General features: G+C 41.8%; 1 protein-coding gene across 1 annotated transcript; it reads left to right on the forward strand.

Annotated features, from left to right (window-relative positions):
* The first annotated feature begins 5,384 nt into the window (after positions 1-5,384).
* Positions 5,385-10,854, forward strand: LOC129741925 (uncharacterized). The gene is made up of 5 exons (XM_055733739.1): positions 5,385-5,917; positions 5,964-9,886; positions 9,953-10,329; positions 10,393-10,650; positions 10,750-10,854. The coding sequence occupies exons 1-5, from the start codon at positions 5,385-5,387 to the stop codon at positions 10,852-10,854; spliced, it is 5,196 nt and encodes a 1,731-aa protein (XP_055589714.1).
* The last annotated feature ends 715 nt before the right edge of the window (positions 10,855-11,569 follow it).

The following is an 11,569-nucleotide window of genomic DNA, read 5'->3' on the forward strand; positions in this document are numbered from 1 at the left end:
TAAGGTAGAGTTGGGAACGATTGCACGATTGTACGAAAATGGCATTGAACTAGAATAAAGCAAATTTTCAAAAAGATCATAATTTAAAGATAATTGTTTGAAAATTAAAAAAAATTAGATACATTTTTACAGCGTTTTCACTGAGATGAAATTTGATGAGGGACACCCTTTAGAAGATTTTTCAACAACACTATCAGTTTTAATCAAACTACATTCAGCGCTGATGATTAACGTTTAGTGAAAATTATCAAAACAGTTTGAGCTGAATGGATAACTTCAGAAGTCATTGATTAAAAGACTTGTGTTTTCTGTATTAAGGGGGCATCCATAAATTACGTAACGCTCCTAGGGGGGGAAGGAGTAAGCTTGATCGTTACGAATTGTGACATAGGGGAGGGGGGAGGTATGCTCATCGTTACGTAACGATTTTTTCCTTAAAAATTTCAGTTTCATCGCAATGATAAGCAAACCCAAATCAGCTTAAATTTGTCAGCTTCAATATGATTGAAAACGGATTGTAACCTTTGCTTTTTAATGATTGTGAGATAGATTGCTTAAAATGTGTATTGAATATCCGTGAAATAACCGTTGGAAAACCGAATATTGGGTGCATTTATCCTCAAGAACTCAATTGAACCCAGAGTTAAGAATCTGGAATACAAAACTGTATATTCTGAATTCAGAAAAACAAAACAAAAATTTTACACATTACTTCATCAAACCTCTGTAAAGCTTTCACTTCATGCATGATTTTCGCATCAAACATGACAACATTTATGACTCAAAGTCGGAAGTCTGTAAATAGGAAAAATCGACTTCAATTAGTCTTTAATATTAGCTTCAGCTCATTTTCAATTAAATCCACACACCGTTTAGCAATAATATCGTGCCCGATACCAATTAACTTTAACTATACTTGAATCTCGACTCGAACAAACTACTCAGTAGCTGGCTCAAGCTCAACGAAGCTGGAGGAAAAAGGCGCGCTTTCTTTGCAGTGGTACTTAAAAAGAAAAGAAAAGCCATTCTGAATAATCGAGGAAAAACTGGCAAAATGGGAGAATACTTGGCATTCATATACTTTTCCTTCCCCACTCTCCCACGTTTATTCAAAGAAACCGAGAAGCGCAAGATTTTGTGCAATGTTTCCTCGCTGTGCTTGCAAACTACCCACGATACGAAGCGTACGTTCGTTCAAGAATAGCTTATAGCTTATGATGGCGAAACAAAACACAGTAATGAAAAAATTGTTTGAGGTAGCTGCAACTGAAAAAGAAACTGGAAAGAATATGGCAGGCAAAGCGTAACGGGAAGCAACAAATGCGTTTCGTTAGAATAACACACTGAAACAATTCGAAGGAGAGAAAAAGGGGAATAGTGAGCGGAAGGGAGAAGTTGCCTGATAAAAAGCAACGATTTTAAAGCCACTACATAAAGTTAAGTTCTTGACTACCAGGATCCTAGCCAGCCGGAAGCCGGATAGTGTTTCGCTTTCGTTCGGTGGTTTCTGGCAAGAAGTTCATGTCTTCCGGAACGGGCGGGAGATCTTCGGAGGAAACTTTCCGGGAACCGAGACCTACATAGATCTGACCCAGACATTCGAGAGTGGGACAGGGGATGCTCCGGAGCATTGTAGGGGTACTGTGAAAAAAATTCCACTTTTGTTTATATCAAAAGAAGTTTCACTGTTTCCGGAATGTGTGATACCCCGGGGAAGAGTCTGTGATCCGGAAATGGGAATATAGGTCACTTATAGTAGTAGGTTTTTAAAGATGATTCCAAGAATTTCACTTAAGGTAAAAGTTTTATAGAAGCTGGTTCATTTTAAAATAAATGTGGTATAAAAGTTCCATATAATTAGAAACTTACTAATTCAATCGTTATAAATCGTTTGATTTTTAAATATATTTTAACACTTAAGTATATAAAGAATACGCTATTTCATCCATATTGTATGCCTCTTACCTTACCTTAATCAAATAGTTGAATTCATACCTGAAAAAAAAACAAAAACATAATTTATTATTTCATTTTTTGAAAAAAAAATTTACTTAATTAAAGCAAAGCGACGAGAAATAATCGGTCATGAGCAGTATTATCTGTGTACCCGATCAGGAGAGCATATCAAAATCATCTCATCATCAGCATTATCAAACCTTTCTCAACGAGATATTTATTGCTTAGTCAGATATAGCTTTTTTATCAAAATCTGCTTTGCCCTTTCGAAAAAACTAAGATTTGAGGTATAAGGTCATAACGAGTACCCGAGGCGAACTGGGCACCCCTCCTATTTAAGGAAATACGTGTTTTCTCGAATTAAATTTTACGGGGAACAGTTTTGTGATTTCTATAGCATAATTTTTGCAGCAAAAAATAAAATCCGTTTATCATCTTTACAGACATATTTAGAAAAAAACAACTAGGTTCTTAAGTGACAAAACTTTCTAATTTTTGAAAACCTGATAATAAGCTCGTATGCGTATAACGTGATCGTTAACGATCAATCATCTTGATCTATAATGGACGCACTACAACATGATGTACACATTATTTCTCAATTTTCATCATCATTCAATTTTTGATTTTTCACCATAATCCATTTTAAAACGCGTTTTTAAAGTCTGTTTCACATAGAATCTGGTCGCATCTTTTCATTTACTGCAGCGTCCCTAGTAGTCACATCGCGAATCTATTGACGGTGTTTTGATTCGGATGGTTTGTTTACTTAGTGGTGAACATTTCATCAAGTTTGAAGCAGTCAGTCAAAAATTATCGACGATGGAACGCGAAAGGCGAGAGAAAATTCTGCACACTCACGTAGAGAAACCGACGTGGTCAGGGGTAAAGATCGCGAAATTCCTGAAATATCCAAAATCGTCAGTAAATTCGATGCAGCAACGTTACCGGGAGACCTTTACGGTGGATCGAGCAAAACAAACCAGGCGTAAAAGTGGAACATATGACCGGAAGCTGTGAGCCAAGGTACTTTGATCAGCTCACAATAATCCTGGAATCTCCTTGCGTGATTTGGCGAAAAAGTTCAAGACGAACCACAGTACAGCTCGACGAATTTGTTTGCGAGAAGGCTTGCGGTCGTATCATGCAAGCAAACACCCCAACAGGACGCTGATACAAAACCTGGTTGCCAAACCAGGGCAAGGAAGTTGTACGAGAAAGTGTTGACCAAGTACAACGCATGCATTTTGATGGACGACGAAACTAACGTCAAAATGGGTTTTGGACAAATACCCGGAAACAAATTTTACCTTGCGAAGCGTAAAGGGAATGTTGCGGGTAGATTGAAGTTTGTTTTCGCAGATAAATTTGCTCGTAAGTTGATGATTTGGCAAGGGATCTGTAGTTGTGGGAAGAAGACTAAGATTTTCATCACTGGGGACACAATGAATGGAAATGTTTACAAAGAAAAATGTCGCCAGAAGAGGGTTTTGCCATTCATTCGGTCGCACAAAGGTCCGGTGAAGTTCTGGCCGGACCTGGCAAGCTGCCACTACAATGGTCGTTAAGTGGTATAAGGAGAACAAGATCGTTTTTGTTGAAAAAAGCATCAATCCACCAAACTGTCCGGATTTTCGTCCCATCGAGAAATATTGGGCAATATTTAAGGGCAAACTGAAGAAATGTGGCAGAACCATGAAAAACCCCGCTGAAATGGAAAAGTGGTGAAATAGATGGCTAATGAGATTACCGGCAGTACTGTGCAGAAAATGACTTACCCTTCATGATCGAATATTTTGATTGATCTATTATACAGCAAGAAGCATCATCCGCCAAACAAAGCACCAGAAATATAATGTATTTGATGGAATAACAACTCAGCGTTTGATGCAAAATGCATCGATCATGAATGGTAAATGAAAAACAAAATTTACCTCTACCAGTATTCAAACTCGGGTCTTCTGATTACACCTCTCCGACACCTTACCAATAGGCCATATCGTCAGATGAAACATGTCAAGCTGTAGCTCGTTAATTCAGTTGACTTCATCGAGTTGAATTCGTTGCTAGATTCTACGGCAGAAAACGCTAATCGTGCCCCAATTAATGGTGCTTTTGCTTCCCCAGAAGGGGTTCTCATTATTTGATTTATTTACATGCATTTTTACACGTTTTTATCAGGTTGAGTTTCAAATTTTGCTACGAATAATTAAAAACCAAAAAAGCACAATAAATAATGAAATTCATCTCTAAAACCATATCAAAACTCATTGTTGAGGCATTTACGGACGACCAAATTATAGCGAACCGAAATTATCACTTGACAGCGGTACCGTGCGTATCGAACCGACAACACCAACACATACGCACCCGCGTATGGAATGACGACGAAGAAGGTAGATAAAGCCGGGTCCCGGCAGCTGCGCAGTTAGTTCACTTTCGACAATCGAGAAATAAACGGCGGACGAATCCAAAAATTAAGTTTGCGCGTTTGATTTCTTTTCGGTCCAGAAATACCCGAACATAAAGTGGTCACTTCGACCGGATAGAATTGTTAATCGGTGTACCTACGGATAAAATCGGAAAGTGAAAAGTTTAAGCGGATTCGGTGATAGTTTTTTCGAGCGAAAATCGAGCGTCATCGAAACGTTTACAAAGAGTGCTTTGTGTGCGAACAAAAGTAGCGGCGCGCTACTCCATTTTGTCGAGTGCAAACCCAGTAGCTGGGAAGAAAATTTGTGCTTGCTGGACTGCATTTACTGGACAGTTTTGAGAGGTCAATGAACGGACAGTTAGTGTTGTTGTAACAAAAGCGGACAGTTTGTGATAAGAAATCGAAAGTTTTGTTGGACTTCACGGACATTGAACCGCTAGAAAAAGTGTGCGTTCTTTTATTGACCGGACGGAAAAAGTGCGCTGCTACATTTGTGGACTGCAAAATCGGCGAAAAGTCGATAAGTGTAGAAAAAAGTGAAATTAAAAAGAAACGAAAAACAAAGGACTGGACTATCAGTGATTAATTAGTGATCATAAAATCAGTGATATTACGGTGGAACGCTGCAGAACGAGAATCCGGACTGGAGAACAGGCATCGGTGGGTCGGATAAAATTCGCCATTTTAGTTGAGGGGACGCCACCTGAACAAAAGGAGGACGCTATCGCTAACAATTGAAGCGAAACAATTGGAAGGACGCCATTTTCTAACTCCAGCCTTTGTTCGCTGTCGAGTAAAGCGTCTTGCTGGACGAGCGCCACAAGGTAAGATCGTTTCAATTTGAGCATTTTCCCCCCAAATTAAATAAATAGCATCTCGAGCAATTGTTGAGCTACGTTCGTTTCGCGGATCGCGTCGGTTGAGTAAATCGTATCGTAATTCGAAAAATTTCGGTCAAATTTTGAGCAAAGTCGTGAGCAATTGATCGGTCAAAATGAGTTCCTCTACCAAGCAACAAGTTACCTCTCTTACGCGGTCCCTCTCCTCCATCGAAACGCAATTGAAAAAGATGCTTTTGGTCGTTGAAAATTTCGATGTGGCGACCGGTGAAAAAATTCGCTTGGAAGACATTCTTGAATCTTCTATTGAACTCTACGACAATTTTCGGTCCGATCAATTGAAACTTTTTGGTCTAATTAAAGAAGAAGAAGTGCCAGATATTGAGATGCAAGGTGAAACCATCCACGATATTGTTCGTGAAGTGCGAATTCAAGTTAAGAAGAAGCTTTTGCACTATAAAGAAGATGAAAAAAAGCCACTTATTGTTCCTTCTTCTTCCGAAACCCCCAATAAAAGCACAATAAAATTGCCTGAAATTCCCCTTCCACTTTTCGACGGTAATTGCGAGAACTGGCTTTACTTCAAGGACCAGTTCACCAGTTTGATTAAACGCAACGATCATTTAAACGATTTTCAAAGGCTGTACTATCTCCGTTCGTCCCTCCGCGATGAGGCGCGTGCCATTGAGTCAAAAGAAGAGTCCTTTCAATCCCTTTCAATTATTCCGCATCAGATCGATTGATTACGAATCCTCCTTGGCACTGCGCGAGCTTTTGAATGGAGTGCTGAAGCATATTCGAGCCCTTGCTGCTTTAGGCTTCTCCCTTGATAAAACGTCGGATGTCTTTTTGGTTCACCTGGTAACCAGTCGTTTGGATCGTGAAACTCGTAAGGCCTTTGAGATGCAACAAACAGACTCGACTTACCCCAGCTGGACAGCTTTAATTACATTCCTCCAAGACAGGTGCAGAATTTTGGAAAGTCTTGAGTGTAGAAAGGCGTTAGCTGGTGAAAGAAATCCTCGTCCCCAAGTCTCGCAGGCGCAAAGGTTGCGGCATACATCTCGTGGTCCTGTGTCAAATGCTGCTATGAGCCTAGAACCAAAGCGGAACAAATGTTTTCTTTGCAGTGGAAGTCATTTTTTGAGCGAATGTTTTAAGTTTCGAGGCTTTTCCGTCCCTGAACGTATACGCAAGGTGAAAGAACTTCGTTTGTGCATCAACTGTCTGAGCAATAAGCATTTTTTGGCGGACTGCCCTAGCTCCTCTTGTCGTCGATGCTCAGACAGACATCACACATTGCTGCACCTTGAATTCTCCCAACCGAAACCCGATATGAAATATGATTCCAACTCTCGTGGTCGCGATAATCAGCCGAAACCTCCTAATCCTGATGGTCAAAATTACCGGTCTGCCCCAACCTCGTCTGGTCAAACAAATCGTTCAGTTCAGAGTACCCAGAACTCGTCGTCCAACCCCTCATTGACTCATGCAACCGTGACATCCAAACAGGTTTTGCTTTACACTGCAACCGTCGTGATTGAAAATTCTTACGGCGAACGGTTTGACTGTCGTGCCTTGTTAGATGGTGCATCTATGGCCAACATCATCACTAAAGACTGCGCCAAAAAGCTGAGCTTGAAGTCTAGATCAACTAACATGGAACTAAGTGGAGTGTGTCACCAACATTCAAAAATTCGTCGTATTGTGCGAGCCTTTGTTATGTCCAGGCACTGTGACTACGCAAGATTTATCGAGTTCCTTGAAGCAGACAACGTCACTGCGAATCTTCCTCTACAACCCTTTGAAACGTCTTCTTGGAAATTACCTGACGGTGTGATCCCCTCTGATCCCTCTTTCAACATACCCGGGCGAATCGATATGCTTCTCGGTATGGAATTGTACTGGGAAATATTTTCTGGAAGGCAAGAGTTTATGGATGGAAAGTTTTCGTTCCGTGAAACCAAGTTCGGCTTGGTAGTTGGTGGAATAATTGAGCGACAGGGCGAGTTTACCGAAACTGATGATTGTTTCTGCAACGTGATGACAAATGAAGAGTTGCATGAGAAACTTAAAAGATTTTGGGAAGTTGAGGAACTCCAACCATCAGAAACAGTCTCTGAGGAAGCATTAGCCGAAACTCATTTTTGTGACACGGTCGAAAGAACAGCTGATGGTACATATATGACTAGACTACCGTTTCGAAAGGGAGCTACATTGGGCAATTCTCTAAATCTAGCTCACCAAAGATTTCTTGCTATGGAATATCGCTTACTCAAGAACCCCACATTGTATGATGACTACAAAGCGTTTATGGCCGAATATTTATCCATGGGCCATATGATAAAAATCGGAACTATCGATACAGTGGTTGACGGTCCAGACCAGTACTTCCTTCCCCACCACCCTGTCCTCCGACCATCTAGTAGCACCACCAAATTACGTGTCGTTTTCAATGCGTCCTCAAAAACTTCGAACGGTCAGTCCCTGAACGATAAGCTTTTGGTCGGCCCAACCATTCAACAGAATTCGGCAGATATTATTTTGAGGTTTCGAAAACATCGAGTCGCTATGTCAGCTGATATTTCAAAAATGTACCGAATGATAAAGATGCACCAAGATGATCAACGGTTCCAAAAAATTCTGTGGCGATCGAGTCCTGATAGTGAAATATCTGTGTATCAGTTGACAACCCTCACGTACGGCACGGCCTGTGCTCCCTTCAGCGCTACTAGATGTCTTCTACAACTCTGCCAAGATGAGAAAGATCGTTTCCCTTATGCTGCGGCTCGTGGTACTACTGACTTCTATATGGACGATGCATTGACCGGTGCGGACAGCACGGACGAAGCAAGGACTCTGCAAACTGAACTAATCAAAATGTGTTGCTCCGGAGGGATGGTTCTGCATAAATGGTGCTCCAACGACAGCAAAATCTTGGATGCTGTTCCCAGCGAAAATCAAGAACAAAAGGTAATTTTCTCGAACGACAAATCAACAAAGACACTTGGGCTAACCTGGCAGCCTAACACTGATCTCTTTGTCCTTGATTTCTCATCCATCGAATTCAAGACTTGCGGATGTACGAAGCGTGAAATTCTGTCAGATGTGGCAAAGCTGTATGACCCGATCGGACTGATCGGTCCTGTGATTCTGACAGCCAAGTTGATTGTTCAGGAGGCATGGAAAAGCGGATATGGCTGGGACGACGTTGTAGACGAAGGGTTGAAAAACAAGTGGCTAAAATTTCGCTCTCAAATCCAACTAGTAGACCAAATCAAAGTCCCAAGGTGTGTGCTCCCTAATAACCAATTGAAGTCCATTGAACTACATGGCTTCTCCGACGCTTCGAAATCGGGCTACGGAGCCTGCGCGTACGTAAGATCGGTCGATTGCGAAGATAAAGTGTCGGTTCAGCTCCTTTGCTCAAAATCGCGTATAGCTCCAATTCGTAAAACAGAGGAGGAACAGTTAACTATTCCAAGACTCGAGTTATGCGGCGCTTATGTTTTAGCTCAAATCATTGAAAATGTGAAACGATCTTTTGAAATTACCTTTGACCAAATAATTCTTTGGAGTGATTCCATGGTAGTATTAACTTGGATCCAAACACCATCTACTAAGCTCAAAACATATGTTTCTAACCGAGTAGATTACATCCAAAAAACGACCAGTCCAGCTTTGTGGCGGCACATTGGCACGAAGGAGAACCCAGCCGATGCCCTGTCACGAGGACTCATGCCGAACGAGATTGTTGACTTCGATAAATGGTGGCACGGGCCGTGCTTCCTGCAGAACATCGAGGCAACATGGTTATCTGACGACAAGCCAAACATCGAAATCGAGGACATCCCAGAACTGAAGGCACTGGTAAGCGTGGTCAACGAGCGGTTCAGCATCTTCGAAAATATTGGCAGCTTCGAATCGATGCTACGCACGATGGTCCAGATGCTGCGATTCATCAGAAAAAAGCCGAAACAACCCTGCACATTTCGGACGAATGTGTATCACGTGCTGGAACTCAACGATGCTTTGGTAAAATTGGTGAAGCTAGTTCAAGAAGAAGTTTTCTCTGACGTCATCGAAAAACTTCGCAACGGCAAGTCAATTCCCCGAGACAGTCATCTGCTAACTCTCGGACCTTATCTCGACGACGACGGTGTGATGCGAGTTCGTGGACGACTTCAAAAGGCGCAGATTCCCGAGGACATGAAGAACCAAATGATCCTCCCGGCAGGCCATCCGTTCACGGTAGCTTTGATACGATCGTATCACATCAAGTACCTCCACGCAGGACCTCGTCTTACCATCGAAGCTCTACGCCAAAAGTTCTGGATTGTACGAGGGCAAAACATTGTGAAGAAGGTGATTCGCCAATGTACCAAGTGCTTCAGACGAAACCCGAAAATTTTGAGTCAACCTGTTGGCGAGCTTCCTGTTTGTCGAGTCGAGCAAAATTATCCTTTCTACAACACCGGAGTAGACTTCGCAGGGCCTGTGAGTTTACAGCAACGAAACCGAAGATCGACGGTCACGTACAAGGGCTACATCGCTGTGTTTATTTGCATGGTGACTCGGGCGATCCACTTAGAGCTGGTCGGGGACCTGACATCCGAGGCGTTTATTGGGGCTCTTCAAAGATTTGTCGGACGACGAGGTAATTGTGCTCATATATATTCAGATAACGGTCGGAATTTTTTAGGGGCGAAGCGAATCCTCGCAGAGCTGCGAAAGTTGTTTTGCGACGAACAGCACCAACAATCCCTGGTCAACTACTGCAGCGAAGAGGGCATCTCTTGGCACCTCCAGCCACCTTACTCTCCTAACTTTGGTGGCAGCTGGGAGTCTGGTGTAAAATCTATGAAAACGCACCTACGAGCAGTGTTGGGCAACGCAGTGCTAACCTACGAAGAGATGTCGACGGTGCTGGCGCGGATCGAGGGGGCCCTCAACTCGCGCCCATTGTGTCCTCAATCAACCGATCCGGGTGACCTGACCGTTCTCACCCCGGGTCATTTCCTGATCTTCCGACCATTGAAGGACCTACCAGAGCCCGATTTCGAGAAGACGAAGACATCCCTGCTGAAAAGGTGGCATCACGTGTCGTGACTTGTTCGACACTTCTGGCAGCGATGGCACATCAACTACTTGACCCAACTGCAGAACCGAACCAAACTTGATCAAGCGAAGAACATCGAACCTGGACAGGTAGTTGTGGTTCGCGACGAGAATCTTCCACCCCAAAGGTGGATCCTTGGCCGAATAGTCGAAACCTTCCCAGGATCGGACGGTATAGTACGAGTTGCTGACATCCTGACCCAAGACGGCATAATTCGACGATCGATTTCGAGATTGTGTATGTTGCCAATCCAGGACAATTTGGTGACACTACACACAACCATCAAGACTGGGTCCCAGAACGTTTGATTTTTTGGAAGGTTGCCTCCTTCCACCCTGGGGAGTATGTTGAGGCATTTACGGACGACCAAATTATAGCGAACCGAAATTATCACTTGACAGCGGTACCGTGCATATCGAACCGACAACACCAACACATACGCACCCGCGTATGGAATGACGACGAAGAAGGTAGATAAAGCCGGGTCCCGGCAGCTGCGCAGTTAGTTCACTTTCGACAATCGAGAAATAAACGGCGGACGAATCCAAAAATTAAGTTTGCGCGTTTGATTTCTTTTCGGTCCAGAAATACCCGAACACTCATAATCATCACACAAAGTCGAAAAAATTATAATTTTTACTGATACGAATCAAAATAAATCAGTATCAAAGTTTTAAATCAATGTTACTTCCCTTAAGTAAGATACTGGAAGGTAAGTAAGTATTTCCGAAATAAAATTGGAAAGACAAAAGACAATTGGAAAATAATTTGGAAAGACAACTATTTCTGACATTACTTCAAAAAGGTTTTAGAAACAAAGTTTTCATTTTGTTTTGCCAATTTGGTTGAAGTCTGAAAAACGATTTGGTTTTTGATTAAAGAAATATCATAAATTCATTGTACTTCTTTAAACATTCGTCAAAAGTCTATTATTATACAGAATTTGAAAAAGTGAAAAAATAGAAAACTTCTATAACTTTTTCCCAGCAGTCAAAATTATTTGCGTTCTTGGGGAAAAAAAGTTGATAATTTAATATTATTTGAAATTTGAAATTATTGTAATGTGATTTTTTTTAACCTATTTAAAAAATGCCAGTGCACCAACAGAAATCAAAATAAGCTCTTGATTTCTTTCCCCCTTAAAATGTTAATATTGTGACCTTGCGTAATTTTTTAAAACCCTTTTGAATGTGGATTTGAGCATTAAGATAAAAATAAAAG

Source organism: Uranotaenia lowii, chromosome 2 (genome assembly GCF_029784155.1).
Source record: "Uranotaenia lowii strain MFRU-FL chromosome 2, ASM2978415v1, whole genome shotgun sequence".
Lineage (NCBI taxonomy): Eukaryota > Metazoa > Arthropoda > Insecta > Diptera > Culicidae > Uranotaenia > Uranotaenia lowii.

What these genes read in the sequence shown, in the direction of transcription:
- LOC129741925 (XM_055733739.1), top strand. Translation starts at nt 5,385, where the DNA reads ATGAGTTCCTCTACCAAGCAACAAGTTACCTCTCTTACGCGGTCCCTC. An exon ending in TGCTGAAAAGGTGGCATCAC is followed by an intron (nt 10,330 to 10,392) that starts GTGTCGTGACTT and finishes ACCCAACTGCAG; the next exon opens with AACCGAACCAAACTTGATCA. An exon ending in TCAAGACTGGGTCCCAGAAC is followed by an intron (nt 10,651 to 10,749) that starts GTTTGATTTTTT and finishes ATCACTTGACAG; the next exon opens with CGGTACCGTGCATATCGAAC.